At 50.6% G+C, this 20,960-nt stretch overlaps 2 protein-coding genes and 1 long non-coding RNA gene across 3 annotated transcripts in view; 1 reads left to right on the top strand and 2 right to left on the bottom strand.

Annotated features, from left to right (window-relative positions):
• The window catches only part of LOC133243974 (liprin-alpha-1-like), a 333,694-nt gene that overhangs the window by 302,415 nt on the left and 10,319 nt on the right, over positions 1-20,960 (bottom strand). The window lies entirely within an intron of this gene.
• LOC133243976 (uncharacterized) lies at positions 1,443-4,385 on the top strand. The gene is made up of 3 exons (XR_009735237.1): positions 1,443-1,519; positions 3,399-3,465; positions 4,179-4,385. It is a non-coding gene; the product is annotated as an uncharacterized LOC133243976 (long non-coding RNA).
• LOC133243972 (liprin-alpha-1-like) lies at positions 7,587-20,476 on the bottom strand. The gene is made up of 7 exons (XM_061410664.1): positions 20,079-20,476; positions 17,234-17,457; positions 15,237-15,468; positions 10,247-10,327; positions 9,471-9,622; positions 8,444-8,616; positions 7,587-8,074 (listed from the first exon to the last, which is right to left on the bottom strand). Exons 2-7 carry the CDS (start codon positions 17,365-17,367, stop codon positions 7,761-7,763), a joined length of 1,086 nt encoding a protein of 361 aa, XP_061266648.1. The 5' UTR covers positions 17,368-17,457; positions 20,079-20,476; the 3' UTR covers positions 7,587-7,760.

The following is a 20,960-nucleotide window of genomic DNA, read 5'->3' as shown; positions in this document are numbered from 1 at the left end:
CAGATTTCTATAATTTACGGTTTTTTTTTAATGCTCTAGAACAATGTGAACTTTTAGGATTATCCATTTTCATTTCAAAGAAAGATAATGTTACTTACATAGCAAAGGTGGAGACCTTTCGACTTTCAGTCCAATACTTATACCTTTACCATTTCAGGCAACTCTGGTGGTTCCTTCTGTAGGTATGTGGCTCTTCCAGAAATGTGAAGATTTTCCATCGTCCTCAGACTTTTGTGTGATTTGGAATCATCAAGAAAGTTTCCAGTTGTAGGTTCCAGACTACCACCTAGCTAATGGAGTGGATTCTAGGAATATGCACTTTTAACTAGCAACGCTGGTGATTCTGTTGCTACAGACTCAATGCAGTGGGCAGGGCCTGGACTGTCCACTGGGTCTGGTGTGGAATGGAAAGAAGGGCTTCCCCACCACTGTTTCTAGCTTTGTGACTAGAAACTGTCCCCAAATAAAAATCAGACAAACAAGATTATCCCAGATCGTAGTCCACGAGATGAAGGAACTAAGCAGCTGGTTGAGATGGAGCCAAGGGGAAAAGTTGCTCATTTTTTCTCCACCTCTACTCCTTTCTTTCTTGATGCCTTAGTGATTCATCGTGGAGATTTGAAATAAAGTTCACAAGAGTCATATTTGTTGAATAAACATTTTGCATTGAACCAACTCTAAAACATGAAGACAGTTTCACCTGCCACATGTTTCTTTTAAAAATTCCATTGCTTTTCAACTCTGGGATTTCTCCATTGCCTTGTTCAAGTAGCCTTAATCATAAAAATAAAATAAAACTAAATAAAGATTCAAATATACCAACAAAGGAAAGCTTCTGTTTCTTAAATCATCTTTCCAATTAGTAGAACACTAGCTCTTTTCTTTGTATTTTGACTAGGCAATTAGTTGTATCATGGCTCAGATGGAAGGCATCTGCCTGCAGGAGAGTTGGATTTGATCCCTGGGTTGGGAAGATGCCCTGGAGAAGGAAATGGCAACCCACTCCAGTATTCTTCCTGGGAAATACCACGGACAGAGGAGCCTGACGGGCCACAGTCCATGGGTCACATAAAAGTTGGGCACAACTGAGCCACTGAACAGAAGTATTTCCAAGGACCACATTCAAGAGATTTGGAACTCTTGCTTGACTCCCTCATGTTGACCATGTTGACTAGGCAGCAGATAGAAGCTGATTCATCTGTACAATAAAAAAAGAATGTGTCATTCTGTTCTATACTTTTCTGTACTGTAGGGAGAGACTGTACAGAGCAAATGTCTGGACTTGTACAGGACTTTTGATCCTTTAGAGAATTACAGTTGTTGCACCATCAATGCTTGCCAGAGGTGGCAGGAAGGTGGCCCTGAACGTTTGAGTCCAGACATGTCCAGTGTTTTAGGATATATCAGATGAGTAAGAGTGCATTTACCCTTCACTACTTCTCCAGAGAAAGTTGCTTTGGGTTTGGAAGTACACACACACGCCCTGCCGCTGAGACAGGGCAAGAGCTGGAAACCACAGGTAAGGGAGATGGAGAAAGAGGGAGAGAGAGACAGCAAGAGGACACGCAAGCTTCCCAACCCCTGGCCTCCACACCCTCCCCCCTCCACTCTGGGTATCCACCCGGCCCCAAGTCGACCCAACCCCACACTCACACACTGACACACTCACACACATGCTCACACACTCACCCTCTGGCCTGGGGATGGGGGCTGGGTCTCCCCTTAGGTAGCCAGGCTGAAGGGGACCTTTGAGACCTCGGCTTCGAGGAAGTCTTAGGGTCCCCACGGGTGACTGCCAGCCCCAGGGCACCGCGTCCAGCCGGGGCCTGGCCCAAGGCTGATGCCCCCTCCCTTGGGGAATCTGCTTCTTGTGTGTGGCCTCCCTCTGAGGTGCCTCTCGGGCTGTGCCAGTGTGTCTGTCTCGGATCCGATGCCATCCTCTCTCCCCTGTCTGTCTTCCATTTGCTGTTTCTCTGTCACTCGCTCTGCGTCTCCCTCTCTCTGTCTCTGCCTCCCTGTGTGTGTGTGTGTGTGTGTGTGTGCGCGTGCGTGCACGCGTATGTCTGTCTGTCTGTATCTCCTTCTCGCTGTCTTGGAGTCTGTCTCTGAACCTTCGTCTCTTTCTGCCTCTGTCTCTCCTGACACCCGGCGCCCATCCGTTCCTCTGGCCCCGGCCTCTCACAGGTGCTATGGCTCTGGCTGATGAGCTTGCACCGGCCGGCTGTCTCCTGTCTGTGTGTCTGTCTGTGTGCCTGCCTGTCGCTCATCTGCTCTCTCAGGAAGGTCGAGTGCTTGGCGGGCTTTGTGGGGGCAAGGGGGGCCTCGGTAGGGCGAAGGGGCAGGGCTGAGGAGTACCGGTGGACTGTGCCTCCGTGGCTCCCGGTGGGTTTGGGCACCGGGCAGATGATGGGCAGGATGGGTGCTCAGGGCCCTGGCTGTGCTGCGCCTAGGCCTGCAGGAGGTTCAGAGGCCCACAGGCTGCAGGGGGTGGGCGGCGGGGCTGGAAGCCAGACACCTCCAGGCCGCGTGGCCCTGATCAGTGATCGGGATGGGGGGAGGCCCGGCTCACAGAGTGCGGCTGGGCCTGGAGAGGCCCAGGGTGGGAGGGCGCCAAGACCTCCAAGCTCCTCAGCCCACCCGCCCAGGCCCCGCACGCATGCACGCCCGGCCTGCCGCTGGGGGTCCCGGAAGCCCTCGGGGCCGCTGGACCTGGCCAGGCCTTTGCTGGCCATGGGGTGGTGGTGTTGGGCGGGGGGAGGGTGGTGGTGTTCGGGGGTGTGGCGGCATTGGCCGCCAGGGTCTGGTCACAGGTTGTTCGGCTCAAGTACAGCGTGCGCCCCCGTGGAGAGGTGCGGCCGGCTGGCCCGACCTGCAGGTCAGAGCGAAAGGGAGGTGCAGCACAGGGCTCTTAGGGTGCCCCGCAGTAGCCGCCTCCTTCTACGGCCATACCACCCTGAACGCGACTGATCTCATCTGATCTCGAGGTTTCACATTTGATGGTGGTCTTGTCATCTCGTACCTCTTCTCGTAAAGCTGGCAGCTAAGGGAATGAGATAAGTGTAAAATTGAATAACAATAGACTGTGTGGAATCTGTGAATCCGTAGGTCTAAGGAGAGGCTGGCAGCTGCTGACATGGAGTATATGTCCCCATGACAGCGTTTATGTCATCAAATGTGCCATTGATCACCCTCCCCCCATCCCGGGTGGCAGGGACCCCCACGTGGCAGCCCCCAGTCTTGCTCTCTCCAGCTCATCCACCTTCTAGAAGTTTCCCCAGACCTTCAGTAGGAGTGGGCGCTGCTGCGGGTGTGCGTTGTGTGTCCTCGTGCCCTGTGTGACGTTGCACGACTAACCACACTCTGTGTTTGCACCCTTCCTCCTGCGCTCATGGGACCAGGCAGCCTGGCCGGAACGAAGAGGCTGGATTCTGCTACAGTCAGGACTTGCTCCTGATGAGCTTCAGGGTGAGTACAGGCTGGCCTGGTCCCGCAGGGGCACAGAGCCCACGCCCTGGGGAGTGGAGGGTCAGCGGGTCTCTGGAGCTTGGCCTGGGAGAGCCCTCAGCAGCAGACAACGTGACCTTGGCACCCTGCTGCCGCCGGACTGGTCAGAGCATGGCCGACGCCCCTCGCGAAGGGGTGCATAGGTGTCCTTCCCACAGCAGCAGTGCTGCCGGCCACACCCTGCGTGCACGTTCTCAGAGGGAACAGGGCCCAGAGTATCAGGGTTCACGAGGCTGCCCTGCCCTGGGCCTCTCTGTGCAGAGGCCAGTGTTTCACATGGAGGTGCACCGGCATCTGGGACTCGGCTGCTGCTGAGTGGCCACCCTCCTTTGCAGGTGCTGCTCTGGGTGGTCCTCTGGTGGGTCCGGCCCTGGGGCCCAGCCCTGCTTGAGTGGCTCTGAGGGCAGGAGGCTGTCTGCTCTGTCCTGTTCACATCTCAGCTAGAAAGCTGGATTGGGCTTTTGAGTTTTTTTTTACCAGGAGCTTTTAGCTATATGTCAGAATAAAGTCAACTACAGAGTTCTCTCCTTGATCTGCTTGGTCCTCCATGTTTCTCTGAATTCTCAAAGCAGCTGAAGCCCTGAATGGGGTGGGGGGTGGGGCTATCAGGAGGGGCAGGGACTCCAGCACCAGCTGCCCACCCAGGACTGACTTGTCTGTGTGTTTGTTTCCAGTTTACCTGCACTAATTCTCCAGATGATTATACAGCATCCAGTACACAACAAAGACTACTTTTTGAACTCGATGTAATCTTTACTCTGTTAATACTTGTTACATGGACCCGAAGATATTACAGGGTTTTTAATTAGTTAAAAATTCATGAATACCATAGAGAAAATATTTTAGAATTTAATGTTTCTGATATTTATGTAAAGTTATGACTTCATTTATATTATTACTTACTTTTCTTATATATTCAGGCTATAAATATCCTTTCAGATCAGTTCATGTTCTGATACCTGATTTTAGTCTTTCAAATGAATGTACTGTAGTGCTTGTCTGTATAAATCCTATGAACAAATATAGGGCTTTTGTAAATGATGCATTTATTGTAATTATTGCTTAATTTTTAAATGTCAAACCATGAGAGAAGGGGTTTCCCTGCAATTGTAAAATCATCATGACACGGTGTGCATTATCCTTCCAGAATGTAACCAACCTCTCCAACAATCACTCTGAAATAAGCAAACTTAATTTCAACCAATTGTTGTTGGATGTTAACAACTGGCCTAAACTGTACTTTTTCTAGCAAGAAATGCTTTTTGTCTGCAGCGTGAAGTGATTTAAAAGTACTGGGTGTTAAATGTGAGCTTCTAATGAAATTTGGGCTGAAAGGATGACTAGAAGACTATGAAAATCTCTTCCATAACCTAGTCTCTGTGGACCTGGATCCCTGCTCTCTGGTGAGACTCTTCAGGGACCAATCGTGATGCTCTGCACCCACTGCAGAGCCATCGAGCTGGACAGTGAAGGTGCCACTTCCCAGACAGACAGTGTAGTGCAGCTCTGACAAAGGCCTTATTTTTATGTAAATCATCTTTTTGCCTCTGTTTGTAAACATGTTTAAAGAATGGACCTAGGTGTACATTTTTAGATTGTGAGGACATAGCCATTCTGGATTGTATAAGTAGCAAATGTAATTTTTACTTTTTCAGCAGCACATTAAAAAAGCCAGCAAGAGATGCGTTCAGGTCACGGTGTGGTATTATGCAGCTGGTATCTTGGTAGACAGAGACAGCATGTCTCTTTACATGTGGGTTCCGCCTTTAATTTACTTGTACAATTCATTGTTATCGTTCTATTTTCCTATTAATCTTTTGTGAACTTCCCGAATATGTGACAAAGTATGTACAGTCTACTTTTGAACTATTTTTATCACAGTATTATTTATTGCTTTCTTTCAATAAAGTACTGAAGCAAAATTTCCCAGGGCGAATAAAGAGTGCTGAAGGTAAGCTGTACTCTCACTGAGAACAGACCAGAGCTGGTAATGGGAGCCTGGGTCTTCACACGGGCATTCTGTTAAGAGAAACAGATGGATACAATGGAAGGGCCAGAAGGTGGAAGCATAGGTGTCCCCAGAGGACGACCGACGGTGTGTTCATGCCCTTGGCTCCAGAGACAAAAGGCTCCATCACTTCAGCATCTGTGGGAACAGGGCCCCTCTGCTGCTGAGGTGCGGGCAGTGGGCTGAGAGTGGGAAAAAAGTTCAGGTGTCGTGGCTTGCTGTCGGTCCCAGGGCGGGGTGGCCGAGGGCAACCCTGATGTGGACCTGAATGATGCACTAGGGAGTGTGCATGTGCACACTTGTGTGTGGGAGCTTTTCATGTTATTTTAGTCAACAGTCTTTATTATTCATATATCCATAGAAACAAGAATGTAGCAAAGGGATGTGGGAGAGAGATTCAAGAGGGACAGGACATATGTACACCTATGGTAATTCATGTTGATGTATGGCAGAAATCAACCGATATTGCACAAAATTATCCTTAAATTAAAAAGAAGATAGCAAGCTGGTCAGGAAAGTATGAAAAACATATTTCTCATAGAGATTTATCCTCAATTCCATGTACATCTGGGAGCAGGCTGCCCACCATCATCAGACCTTTCCCTCAGCATCAGACCCTGGTCCAGCATCAGACTCTAGTCCAGCATCAGACCCTAGTCCAGCATCAGACCCCAGTCCACTATCATGGCCCTAGTCCAGCATCAGGCCCTCCCCCACTCTCAGACCCTCCCCCCACTTCTGACCCTTCCCAGTTTCAGGCCCCCCACCTCCAGTATGAGGTGTGGCAGCCCTACTTGTCTGATGCTCCTGAGCACACTCAGGCAGCCCCAGAGCAGCAGGACAATAGCTTTGGCAGGAGGTGCATCTTTAGGAATCACCTGCAGAGCAGGAGCAGCTGGGGTTTGTTTCAGGTCAAGGAGAGACAAAGAAGAGGCACTTGTGCAGGAGGCGGTGGAGGCTGTGGGCACGTCCCCCAGCTCTGCTTCCTCCCCGTGGGGGCTTTGCTCTCCTGCTCTCTCACAGGCCCCAGGGCAGTGTCCTTCCAGATTCACCGCCTCCTTGATATCTCAAGCCCAAGTCCTGAGTTGCATCCCAGTCTGGCGTGGCAGAGGGCTGGGAAACCCAAGCTCAAGGCCTGAAAAGATCACAGGGGGAGAGCTGGGCCCTAGCGGGTGGCAGGGCAGGGGATGAGGGTGGCCGCCCACAGAGGACCCCACAGCAGCACTGGAAGGAGAGCAGTGATGCCTTAGCTCACACGGGGATGCTGCCTGGCCTGGCACTGAGATGTTACTGCCAGCAGCTCTGGGGATGCAGGAAGCCTGGTGAGTGGACACCATGCCACCCAGGCCATGTGGTGGGCACTGCTGACCATGGCCTCGGTTTTCACTCTGGTCCCAACTGTCCCTCCAAGGGCTGATGGGCTCCTCTTCCGAATGGCACAGATATTTTCTTTAGGTGGGTGAACGCATCCCTTGTTTCTCTCGGAGCTGTTGTCGCTCATCGTGTGTTTTCCTCTTTACAACCTGTGCTTGCTGCTCTTCCAGTTTAACTTATGAGCAGCCCTTATTTTCTGCAATTCTAGTTGTCAGCATCCACTGGGGGTTTCCAGGTGGTGCTAGGGGTAAAGATCCTGCCTGCCAATGCAATAGATAATGAGAGATGTGGGTTTGATCCCTGGGTCGAGAAGACGCCCTGGAGGAGGGCATGGCAACCCACTCCAGTCTTCTTGCCTGGAGAATCCCATGGACAGAGGAGCTAGTGGGCTACAGTCCCTGGGGTCACAGAGTCAGACAAGACTGAAGCAGGTTAGCACACACCCAGGTTTTAGTTCAGTCGCTCAGTGGTGTCTGACTCTTGCCACTCTGTGGACTACAGCACTCCAGGCTTTCCTGTCCATCACTATCTCCTGGAGTTTGCTCCAACTCATACCCATTGAATCATCATGCCATAGAGCCATTTCATTCCTATTTCATCCAAGAGAGAGGTGGCTGGGGCTCGGCAAAGTGCCTGGTCCCACTGGGTGTGAACCTGCCCTCACCTCTCCCTAACCACGTGACTGTCATTGTGTTCTCCTCTGTAAATCGGGAGGCGGCAGCACCTGCTTGGTAAGGGGCACACACAGCATCTGGTATATAATCAATGCACCATCCATCTCAGCATTGTATTTATTAATAATAGGGATAGCATTTAATAATCTGCTCTTTTTTCTCTCGTCATTTAACTGTGTTCCAGACCGCATCTGCTTTACTTACCCCTGAAAATCCCACACCCAGCACAAACAAGACTCAACAAATTTGTGGCTGAAGAGGCAGGAACATATGCTGTCCTCAAGGAGAGGAAGCTGAGTGAGATGGGGGCCTGATGATAACCCTGTGTGATGAGGGGACCCCAGGAGGACCTGCATGGCTATGGGATGGGGTGGGGGTGATGGGCAGAACCCCCGGATGAGCTCCTGGGAATGGGGAAGGTGGCAGGAAGGAGGGTGGGCTGTTCTTTGGATGTCCACAGATTGTACCTCACCCATCACTGATGAGCACTTAGGCCGTTTCCAAACATGTGTCACTGTTAGGATGAAACAATCCCTTTCTAGCTCCTACTCAATTTCATAGAATATGTTTCTAGCACTGGAGTACAATCATCTGCTTTATTCATTCCATGCTCCATTCATCCACCCATCCAGCCAGCCATCTGTTCATCCAACCACCACTCACTAATCAATCCATCCATCCACTCAATTCATCCATCCATCCACCCATCCACTCATTAACTCATCTGATCATCTCAGACCCATTGAGAAGATAGATGCCTCCTCTGCTCCTGCTCCGAGGAGGACCCCCAGCGTGAGTGACAGGAGCCTCATGGGGACGACAGGGGAGACACAGAAGGGACATGCCTGCAGGCCTTCCTCTCTCTGAACGGTGAAGCACCCACCTCGTCCTAACTCCTCCTTGCCGGGGTGTTCAGGCCAGCCCTTTTCCTTCTTGCAAAACAAGCGGCTGATGGAGGACTTGATGCCCTTCTTCTTTGGGGCTTTGTGCAGCGAGTCCTGCCTGCTGGTGCTGCTGCTGGGGTTGTTCCTGGGGCTATCCTGAGAGCCTGTTGAGCTTTGGGGAGAGAAAACAACCTTTAACTGGCACCCTCGTGCAAACACACACCCCTCCACAAGAGCTACTGATAGAAACGGGCACCCAGCAACCCCCGCACTTCAACCTCACAGCTGAAGGAGTCTCCTTCACCAACCACACTCCACACAAGCAATGCAGGCTCCCGGCCTCAGACAACCACGCCAGGAAGCTGAGATTCTCTGCCTTGAGCTCTCCCCCAAGGAGGGCTTGACTCCATGCCAGCTGGTGCAGAGGGCGCTCCGACCCTCCCTCAGGGTCGCTGCTCAGAAAGGACGACGCTCCAGGAGAAGGCGAGCTCCCTTGCTCTGGGCAGTTCTCCGGCCCCCCCCCCCCCCCCGCCTCCCACAGGGTGACCATCCCTGGCCGTGGCAGGAGAGTGATGGTCACCGTGCAGCGCTGCTGGTCAGGTGACCACACGTGCCCTCCATTGAGTGCTGCCTGACTCAGGACGGGAGCTCAGCAGGTTGTGGTCTGAATGAGGACAGTGTCAGTCACAGGAGGGGACAGGGTCTCCTGAGAGGAGACCCCTGTGGAAAAGGGAGGGACCCTCAAGAGCAAACCTGAGAGGCACAGGACCGTCACCATCAGGATCGTGCCCCAGGCTGGGCAGACCTCTACCAAGAGCAGGAAGAAAGCTCCCACAGGAGTCAATCTGTAGAGATGAACGTTTTCTAAAATCACTGAGGTCACTGAGCTCTGTTTCCCCAGCACCTGAAGTTCACCACTAAACACAGGCACTGAACCCTGTATTCCTTTAAAATCATCCTTGCAACTCTTTCAAGACAAGAGGCACAGGGCTCCTGAAACTGATGACGTGCACACAGGCCGCTTACTTGTGGGCGTCCCTGAGGTCCTCATGGGTGGCTGTGTGCAGTGCCCCCGTGTGCAGGCGGCCCAGCCGAAGGGACCGCGGCCAGGCGAGGGTCGAGGTTTCACATTTGATGGCGGTCTTGTCATCTCCTACCTCTTCCCGTAAAGCTGGCAGCTGAGGGAGTGAAGTAAGTGTCAAACTGGCTAACAATAGACTGTTTTGAAAATAGTAATCACACAGGCTTTACATTATAACCAGAAACTTATTTGAAAATCTATTAGCTATGCTTTCCCCCAAGTACAAAAAAAACCCTTGTTCTAGCTTAATGCCATCTTAAAGGAGTGTCTTGTTCAAAAGAAGCGGGGCTATGGGGCAGTGAGAGCATCTGACTGAGTGCAGAGACCCCAGAAGGCAGCATCCCTGCAGCCGGCCTCCGCCCTTCCTGGAATCTAGTGACCAGATGGCCCCACCGGGCAGGACAGCAGAGTGACGCTGGCACAGTGAACCCTGCATGGCATGAACTGCCCTGACTGTGCTCATCGCCAGATGCTGCTCAGAAGCACCACAGCTGGAGTACAAAACCTCTCAGCAAAGCCGTCCAGACCTTTCTGTTTGAAGGAGAAGAAGACACAGCTTGTGCCACCACCCAAGATCATTTGTAGTGATGATGCAGGTTACTGGAACCCATGACAACAAGAGAAACAGAAAAGGTACCTAACCCCTCCATGCGAACACCATGTGCCTGGATCGTATTTCTCGGTAACATACAGACTCGGGGCTACCCACTGAAGTACTTACACACAGTTCAAGTGTCATTCGCTCACAGTGGTTTCCATAAGGCACCCCCAGGTCTTCACTAAGAGATGATCTTGTATCACCCTAGAGCGGTGGGAGGTTCAAAAGGGAGGAGATATATGGGTACCTATGGCTGATTCATGTTGAGGTTTGACAGAAAAGAAAATTCTGTAAAGCAATTATCTTTCAATTAAAAATTAAACTAATTAAAAAAAAAAAAAAAAGATGATCTCTCTTGGACTCCCGGCATTTCCGCTGGTCCTGGGTGTGAGGAAAGGAAAGACAGTGTGGGAACAGATTAACCCCTCAAGGTCCAGACAGCTCTCACTGATCATCTGGGTGTGTGGTTAAGCCAGGGGAGGTTTTAGGAGACATGCATGGTATGTATTTTTATAAACAATGAGTGCATTGTTTCAACCAACTGACCTGTGCCTTTTTACTGGGATTCTGTAAAGAATATTGATCCCGTGCAGTGACAACAAAGTGAGTTAGTGTAAAATACAGCTGAACTCATTTAACAGCAGCTGGATAAACTGGGCAGCCTCCCCTGAGCTCTAACAAGAACCCTCAGACAACAGAAGGCTACAAAGGCTAGAAATTATCCACATGGAACTGAACAGGGATCGATCTCAAATTCAAGTTAAAATAAGCATTTATAAAAATCAGAAAACAGCAACAAACAGAGCAGGCAAGTGATACACCTGGCTTGAATATGGACTCAGTGGAGACAAACACCTGCCTCAGAGTCAGGGCTCAGGCCAGCCCCTTCCCTTGGGCCTCCTCCTGAGGAAGGCCTCTGTGTCCGCAGCCTGGCTGCCCTCCCCCAGGATGGGAGCTTCCCCACTGGTGCCATATGTGGCTAGGATGGGCAGTGCCGTGTCCTCACTGAACGGAAGGGCAAAGCAGGCCACAGAGCGGGCGAGTGGCACACCCAGGTCACCAACCCCAGGGGAGTGGCGCTGCTCTGCTGTGTCCAGCAGAAGGGCTCCCGGGCACTGAGCTGCCTGAACTGGAGCGTGGCTGCCCCAGTCCTGCAGAAAGGCCCAGGAGTGCTCAGTTAGCGGGCTGGGAGCAGGAGAGGGACAAGGAAGGTCAGCCCTTAGGGCACTGGACTCCAATAACAGGGCCTCATCCAGGTGACCTGAGGGGAGAGGCAGAGGACTCCCTCCTGATGCTCCCTCCATCAGGGATGCCGTGATGGACACGAGAGCCTCTGGAGGAAAGCGGGCTGGACAGCACCACGGTTAAGTGTCAAGGCTCTGATCAGACCAGTCCATACCACACTGCTGGGTGTGAGAGCCTGGGCAGGGTGCCTGGCCTCGCTAAGCCTCAGTGTCTATGTCTGCTGAATGAGGATAGCAGTAGCCTGGACCTCACCTGGGGATGAGATGACAGACTCGGAAAGCATGTGCCCGGCACATAGAATCTCCTGCACACTGCTACCCACCATCATTAAATTGGCTTCCCTCAAATCTAACATCTATGACTGATTCAGTCATTTCTTTTCTTTTTTTTTTTTTTTTTTTTTTCCAGTCATTTCTTATATGAAAACACTAAGCAGAAATTCCATGGTGGTCCAGAGGTTAAGACTTGGCACTTTCATTGCCAGGACACTGGTCTGATCCCTGGTTGAGGAATTAAGATCCCATAAGCTGTGCAGCATGGCCAAAAAAAATAAGTAAAGAAAATTTTAAAAATAATAAATAATACTATGTCTATTATAAAAAAGCATGAGATGATCAGAAGGCAAACAAGTGGGAGAAAGGCAAACTGTTACAATTGTCCCAATGAATGACCAATTTCCAACAGAACCATCAGCACATTTTAAGTGGTGGGTGAGTTTCATTACTTCCATTAAAACATCAATTATTCACCAGGACATAACCACACACTGTTAATTCATGTTAAATGATAAGGACTCTTCGATACTTCACAGAGAAACAAAGGCCTGCTAAATTACTAAATAGTTTACCTTTCGACGCTGCTTCCTTAAATCACTAGGCTGATAGATGCATGCAAAGAAATGAAAATAAACCAGATTTATTTATTTATTGCGACTTTGAAGCTAAAATTTCAAGAATCCGTATAGGCAAATACAGTAAAGCAAAAATGATGGCAAACATGTAAGTGACATGAAGATTTAGAGAACATGTGACTGGAAACAGAACATTTTTTTGACCACAGAAGTTAAATAAGCTATTCAAGATTTACTAGAGAAACACTATAAATTATTACTCAGGAAGATACCATTCTATCACAACATCATGATTTATTAAAGCACAGCATTCTGTACAACAAAGGGCCTTAACAGTTGTCTATTCTCAGCCAAATTTCTCTATATGTTAGTTTCTCTTAATAAAAAACATGTTATACTTTAAATTAGTAATTTAACTAATGAATAAGTTACCATAATACCTAGTTTAACACTGAACAAATCTAACCACCTATTGGACATTAGTGTAAAATCCTGACATAGAATTTGATTTAAAACTTCTCAAAATAAATTCATTAAAGCAAGTTCCCTGTGAAAATATGTAAGAATGAAAGCTAGCATAATAGCAGGTGCAGTCTTTACATTTTATTAACCATAGAAGATACTTTTATAACGAGTCTAATAGAGACATTAACTGTGCAAAAGCTGATGAGATTTACAGTCTTAAATACAAGCACCAACACAGAAAGGATATTGTGTCAGTTCAGTTCAGTTCAGTCGCTCAGTCGTGTCTGACTCTTTGTGACCCCATGAATTGCAGCACACCAGGCCCCCCTGTCCATCACCAACTCTTGGAGTTCGACCAAACTCATGTCCATCGAATCAGTGATGCCTCCAGCCATCTCATCCTCTGTCGTCCCCTTCTCCTCCTGCCCCCAATTCCTCCAAGCCTGAGAGTCTTTTCCAATGAGTCAACTTTCACTTTAGGTGGCCAAAGTGCTGGAGTTTCAGCTTTAGCATCAGTCCTTCCATGAACACCCAGGACTGATCTTCTTTAGAATGGACTAGTTGCATCTCCTTGCAGTCCTAGGGACTCACTCTCAAGAGGCTTCTCCAATACCACAGCTCAAAAGCATCAATTCTTTGGTGCTCAGCTTTCTTCACAGTCTAACTTTCATATCCATACATGACAACTGGAAAAACCATAGCCTTGACTAGATGGACCTTTGTTGGAAAAGTAATATCTCTGCTTTTTAATATGCTATCTAGGTTGGTCATAACTTTCCGTCCAAGGAGTAAGCGTCTTTTAATTTCATGGCCGCAGTCACCATCTGCAGTGATTTTGGAGCCCAAAAAAATAAAGTCTGACACTGTTTCCCCATTTATTTCCCATGAAGTGATGGGACCGGATACCATGATCTTAGTTTTCTGAATGGTGAGCTTTAAGCCAACTTCTTCACTCTCATCTTTCACTTTCATCAAGAGGCTTTCTAGTTCGTCTTCACTTGCTGCCATAAGGGTGATGCCATCTGCATATCTAAAAGTCTATTAATTCTACACTTAAGAGGATCATTTCTTTATGTAAGCACAATCTTATTTATGAATTACACATGATATGTAGTTTAGGATCCATCTACATTATGTTTATAACTTCATGCTGCTGCTGCTAAGTCGCTTCAGTCGTGTCTGACTCTGTGGGACCCCATGGACTGCAGCCTACTAGGTTCCTCCGTCCATGGGATTTTCCAGGCAAGAGTACTGGAGTGGGTTGCCATTGCCTTCTCCTGTAACTGCATAGTGATAAACCAATTCAAATTACTGCTATGGGGGAAAAACTCCATTTAATGAGCACAAACCCGACTAAGGGGACACACACTGGACCACAGCACGGCTATGTCCAGAGCAAGTGGGGGTACGGGGGAGGGGAGATGGATGGGTAAACTACAGCCTCAGGGGCTGGGGAGGGGGTTCTGGATTGATGACGACTAAGAAGACAACAGGATGAGAGAGGAAATCAAAACCAATGATGAAAGCAGACACACTGTCAGATAACTCCAACAGCAAGGAAAACATACAGAACTGTTCTTTTACAAACATTCGGAAAGAAATCAAGCATGAAACCACAGAGAAATCGTCAAATAATTTTAAATATCAACTAATTAGCCAATGATGCAAATTATAAAAACAGTGTGTCAAAAGACCACAAAATGGACTAGTTAGCACTTCACAGCCTGCTAAAATGATTCACGGTTAATTTAATTATAAGCTGACTAACAATGCAGCTAACATGAAATGGGTGGTAACAGAAAAAAGAGATAATACAAGTCCAGTTACAAAGCAGAGTGTTGTATACATGATTTCACGGGGTAAATAGCAATGCACTCACAAAACCTAAGCTAAACACACAAGAAAGCTGGAACATGTGCTTTAGAGCTGCACACTCTGTCACCAAAAGCCCTAGGTCATCATCCCAGCTTTAGACTTGGAAAAGTGAGGCAGCCCGACATCTTCCCTGGGGCCCTGGGGCCCTGGGGCCCTGGGGCCCTGGGCTTTTAACCTGGTTTCACATGCAGAGCTGGCCTGAGTGCGTGGCCAGGTCCATCAGCAAGCAGACCAGTGTAGATTCTTGGTTTTGTTCCCACCACATGCCATGCACCCTGCAGCCAGGCATCCCCAATGGAAAATGTGCTGCACGGCTTTCCCACACCATGAGAGCTGCCTATGGTTACTTTCACGAAGCTGTCTGCTCCCTAAGAACAGAAACTTCCCTGCAGCTGCTGTGCCCAGCACAGGCCAGGCCCAATGTTACAGAGGCAGGCTCTGGCTGAGTTCATGATGACGTGCTAAGTAGTGGTCCAAATATCCAGACTAATTTGTCACTGTGCCATTGTGGAATGATTACAGACTAGGCAGTTTAAAAACTTTTAGACCTCTGAGCGTAGCAAATGTACCTGATTTTCTTCTGGGTAAAAAGAGAAAAACCAAAAAACAAACAAAGAAAAAAAAAAAAAAAACAGTGTCCTGGGGGAAGGATGCGGCAGGGAGGAGGCAGACACATACCAGAGTCATGATGCCCAGCCGGTGTCCCTCCTGGGCTGGGCTGTGCTGCCTCCTTCGGGGCTTGGAGTGCCCACTGTGGGGCGGGCAGGAGCCGGCATGCGAGGAGGCAGGAAGCAGGTTGAGGCAGCTCACTGATTTAAAAAGACGGAGGCTGCCTAAGCTCCCCCTGCCCTCCCTGCTCTCAGTCTCCTCGGCCTGCTGCTCCGTGTTCTCCTTCTCTTCTTCGATCAACCTAAAATAGAATAAACCCCGTCACCTGCCTTTGTCAGCAGAGGAATGTGTCTGGACAACAAATTTGGGCTAGCATTCTGTGTCATGATAAGCAAATTCCAGAAACAGTTGCTCAATTAACATCTCAGCCAAAAGGTTCTACTTTTCCTCTTTTGAATATTCTCAAACTTAGAATAACTTTGCGTTGAGTGTTACTGGCCCCTGACCATTCTGCTTGATTTCACTTATTTACTCTAACATTCTGAAGGGGCCCTGGTGGCGACTCTCTCCCTGTGAGGAGATACCTCAAGCTGACAACTTTTACCTCCCCTGCTCTCAGGGCAGAGATGCACGTCAGTGTCTCAAGTCTTTTCTACTGGGAATCGGGAACTCTGTACAATCAAAACACCGATTCAAGAACAAGCTGGAGTTTCTAAACACAAGTCTCCAGACCAGATGAAGTGCTGAGTTGATCTTTTTTTTTTTTAAAGGTTGTATATGTACAAACGCATCACTCAATGAAGTTCTCCACCAGCTTTGTGTGAGTTTCTGGATTCATGTCAATGTGCTGCATTAACCTAGAATTCAGTTTCTGCTCTTCTCCCCTAATGTGTGGTGGATGATTTTATATGGCAGTTTAAATACACGATTATGCAAATAAAGTTATTTTCAAATTAAAATACAAAATTCTTACAGGAAGTAAACTCTCCAGCTTCACTTCTACTTTCACATCTTGAAAGTTTTCCACTGTTGATAACAAGTTGATGGACAGAATTTACCATTTACATCAAGTCAACTTGTCCCATAAGGAAAAATCACTTTTACCTGACAACTTGCTGTAAAAATAAAAATATTAATATATAACCGTTCCATACTTCCTGCAGGGATGCAGAAAGACCATCTTTCTGAGCTCATCTGTACACAGCCCACAAAGCTGTCTGTCTTGGCATCAAATGGGCAGGTGGCACCACCTGCTTTTGCTGGTTGTCCCGTTCATCCCCTGCCTTTCCCCTGGCCCCCGTGCTGGGCCGACAGGAATGGGCACCTCGGCCTGGGCTGACATGATGAGAACAGCCTGAGCAGCAGCTCTGCCTGGTCCTGTGCAGGGTCACCAGCCTGCGGCCACTCTGAACGTGGACTTGGGACATGTGCATAGCTGTGCGGGTGTGGCACCAGGCAGGCCTCAGGGCCCCCAGCCACCTAGCTGCACCCAGAACCAAGGCCCCCTGCTCACCACGAGGAAGGCCTTTGGATTCTATCCCATTTTGTAAATTGTTATAACTGCCAAGACGGTGTCTAAAGAAAACATCTTAAATATACTGATGAGATGAGAAAAACTCAAACACATGTCCTTGGACCACTGTCTTACAACAAGCCAATCTTAACATTGTATTAAGTTAAAAATGAAAATGCAGATCTGAGTGGGAATTTGCCAACCCCAAAACCCCAGCTTTCACCAGGTGGCTTTTCACCAGAAGGTGGGGGGCTCCGAGGGACACAGGAGGGTGCACGGGCCACAGGGGACACCTCCTCGGCACCTCACTCACCTTGGGGCTCAGAGCTGAGGGGGCATACCCCACCACGCCCCCCCACAGAGTGCTGACACCACACCGTGGACAGAACACCCCAGCTGACAGAGCTCTATAATCAAGGGCAATCTCAAAACTGAAAATTCTTGAAGCAGACCTGAGGTAGGTTTCTTACCATGAAACACTCAGACGTCCCTAGAAGGAGACAGCTCCTCAGAGAAACCGAGTTTCCGGGGAGCTGAGTTTGGGATCACCCACCGGATCTCTTCGTTGATGGCGTCCAGCTGCTCCTGCAGCATCGCACTCAGAGTCTTGGCATCGGCCTGCCCGCTGGGCGACAGCTGAGTGACTGAGCTGAAGAGGGTGACCCTGTCGCCCTCCCCATCAGACATGCCCTCGTTACTCTCAAATGCCTAGGCCATGTCGGCCAGCACGCTGGCTTGCTGTGCACGCTCCCAGTCCTGCTCCTTCAGGGTCTGCACCTGGGCATGAGAGGACCACATCTCATCAGTGACATTCAGGGCAGCTCAAGTCTATCAGGAACTGAACCCAATTTTATATGGAAGCCCTGACTGTGGATAAATGGGCCATGCTCATGAGACACTGCCATCTCTTAAGCGAGCAGGACTCAAGAAACAGGCAGGGGGAAAATCCAGTTCCTAGATGGCCTGGTGACACTCAGGTCTCAGCGTGGACGGCAGGCAATCCTATGAGGTTATTCACAAGGGTGGGCTGATGGAGTCAGAGACAGAAACCGAAAATTACAAAAATACATCCATGCCTCCATCAGCCAGGCTGGAGGAAAATAAGAAAAAAGAACCCTTCAGCTCGGTAGCCGCTGGGTCCCTATCAGCGGTCATCACTGGTACCAGTTCACCGAAGTGTGCCGTCCTCACAGGCTCCCAGCCCTCCGTTTCCCAGGCTGGTTTGAACACCCACAGAGAGGAGTGAGCAGGGGCAGCCAGGATGTGGGAGGGCCAGCCCCCCCGCAGTTCTCCTCTTGGGACACAGGCCCTCGGGCTGTTCTGGGCGACAGACCCTCGCACCACAAGGGCGGTTCTGTCATCAGAGACACACGGGAGAGTGCCCGCAGGGCCCCGTGCCACCCTCCCGCTCTCAAACCTCACACCCTTCTCTCTGCAAACCTCCTCCTTGCCCCACTGTCACCCAGGTCCTGCCTTCTTTCCCAGACATGACCTCAAAGGAACTGAGGGGCAGCCTCGAGGTGCTGGCTTGCTGGCTCCCTGTCCCCTGTGGCCAGTGCCCTCGCCTCCTGTCTTCGTCACGACCCTGCCCCAGGGCTGGACTACCCGCTTCGCTGGCTCCAGACCCACCTGCCATCGTTCCTGCTCAGCTCCAGCGAAACAGCTGCGTATGGGTTCACCCCCATCAGCCCGGTCAGCACATCCTCTCCCTTCTCTCGCCTTCCAATTGCACAAGGGGAACCAGCAGATTCCTCCTCCAGGGCTCCCTGCAGCACCCACTGTGGGTCTCTGAAAGCTCCCTGGGAGCAGGCTCTATGATTCCCCTCCCCACCAGGTCTCCAAGTCTGTGCCAGCAGGTGGTGTGCCCTGCCCTGCAGAGCACCTCCCTGGGGGCTCCAGGAACCCATGTTACCAAGCCCCCTCCCCTCCTTGCCATCCCCCACACCCTCCCCCCTGCCCCGCAGCATGTCTCTCCCTGGGCTCCAGGCCCTGCCCTCCCTGCGGTTATTCCTTAGTCCCTTGCACCCCTTCTCAACCTTGGAATGCGGGGTGCCCCACAGCTCTACCCTTGCACCCCATCTCTCTCCGCCGGCACCTGCCTGGTGACTTTACCATGTTCGTGCCTTTAAATGCCATCTGTATGCCCACCACCCCAAGTCCACCCTGAGCTGAATCAGTCCTCTCCTGGATGCAGGCTGGAACACTCAGCTGTTCTCCTGACACGTCCCCGGGACACCCCATGGGCTCGTCTACCTCAACAGGGCTGAGGCCCGGGTCTTAGCTCCCCACCCTGGCAGCCCTGCTCACCTCAGGAAACAGGCTCTGGCCTCGAGTTGCTCAGGCCTGAGCCCAGGCTCCTCCCTGATGTGGCCCACTCTCTCCCTTGTCCCTGCTGGTTGACATGACCCTTTTTCTATCTCCGAGTGGCTACTTCTCTTCCTGCCTCCAGGTCTCTGGTTCAAGGTCACCCTCCTGGTGTCACCTCGCTGGCCACCCTGTTCACACACGATCATCCTCTTCTTCTTGGACAACTCAGGCACTCTGGTCTCCTTTCCCTGCTCAGTACTGTTCGACAGGCTGTGTGGGTTTAAAAAGGGGTCCACAAATTCTTCCATCCTCCTCCCTTCAAGAGGCAGAAGGGGCAACTCCTGCTAAGCCCCTGAGTGAGGCAGGACTTCGCAGCTCACTCTCACAAACAGAAGTGAAGGTGTGTGGCCTCTAGACCAGGGTGCGAAAGGCCCCGGGCTAAACCCCGCGCTCTCGCTCTCAGTGGGTGTTCTGAGGAAAGCCAGGCCATGGGAAAGCCACACGGCAGGGACCTGGGCCTGTCCCCAGCAGCCAGGTGAGTCTGAAAGCCTGACATTCAGCCCTGGGGGGCCTTCCCATGTCTGTGCCCTCAGGAGGCCCTGAACCAGGCCCGCCTGCTACAATGCACAGGCACTGTGGACTGTGAGCTGCTCCCTGGGAAGTCACTAAGCTTTGCAATGATTCATTATGTAGCAGTGGATAAAGAACACACACGGTTTTTAATTCACTGCTGGAGTCCTACTTCTGACCATGTCTGGCCCAAACTAACTGCTCACTGAATATGGAAGCTCAAAACACAGACATGTATTAAAAAATACATGTCATGAATGAGGTGAAAATATAAAGGCACTTAAACTTCCAATGAGAATTCTTCTCACTATAAGCTGATGGATATGTGTATCCATTTACTCGTAGAACAATTACAAAACTGTGCTAATTAGTACCATGCTGGGCCTCACAGTAGGCCACAAGTTATCCAAATTGGTTATTTTAAGGAAAAAAAAAAGCATGCCTTCAAAGTAAACTCTTAGCCAGAAAAAGGAAAATGGGAAGACGTAAAGCGATCTATCAGCGCTTTGCTCCAAACCCACCTCAGGACCACAGTGTGAGGGGGCAGGTGCCTCACAAGATGCCCACCAGGGATGGGAAGGGGGCGGCGGGGTCCTTGCCTCGGATGGCTCATCGTGCAGAGCTGCCAGCCGGCCTTTCTGGGGGCAACGCAGTACTGCCCCATTGCCCAAGGAGTCTGCCGGCCGGCCAGCCACAGGGGACCTGAGGTCTGGGCTGCTGCCCAAGTGGGGTCGGGTAAAACACACGGGGAAGAAGAGCGCTGTTAGAAGAAAAGAGAGCTCACTATGTCAGTCGAGCCAAAGCCTGTCCATTTGGAAGATTGGCAATTTCACAGCAAAAGGGCCCCCGGGAGGGCACTGCCTTCCTGGCTCCAATAGCAACAGGCCGCCTGCTGCTCTGCAGACACTCAGGGCTCATCCCCAGCAGCTGGAAAACTCCCGTATGTGGGGAAGGCAGTGCTGACGCGAGGGTGTGGAGCTGATTAGGACAGTATCGGCTGTCTGGGGTTGGGGCGTCCAGGGTCCCCCTGGAGCCCACTCTCAGGTCCCAGGGCAGGGCCTGCACATGCTCTGCTTCCCCTTGGCACCCCACCTCCCCTTCCGCCCACCCCTGCTCTGACCTCCCTCTCCCACGTGAAGTCCGTGGATCACAAACACAGGTCTGCCTGGAACACTGTCTGCACCGCTCTCAGTGTTTTTAAAGGCGCCTCAGACAACCCGCAGCAGAAAGGCGTCCGAACCACAGCTCGGAGCTGAGCACCATTGGTGTCTCCCATTAAACCAGAGGTGAGCGTGTCACCAGACTCTGGGCGGAACAAGGCCCAGCACAGATGCTCAGGGCCTGAGCACTAAGGACTGGGCCTGCAGGTGCCAGGAGCTCATTCAGCAGGGGCCTGCTGAGAG

The sequence above is a fragment of the Bos javanicus genome, unplaced genomic scaffold, assembly GCF_032452875.1.
Source record: "Bos javanicus breed banteng unplaced genomic scaffold, ARS-OSU_banteng_1.0 tig00001692_1, whole genome shotgun sequence".
NCBI classification, from domain to species: Eukaryota; Metazoa; Chordata; class Mammalia; order Artiodactyla; family Bovidae; genus Bos; species Bos javanicus.
Note: the sequence above shows the minus strand (reverse complement) of the source record. Positions and strands in the feature narration are given on the sequence as shown.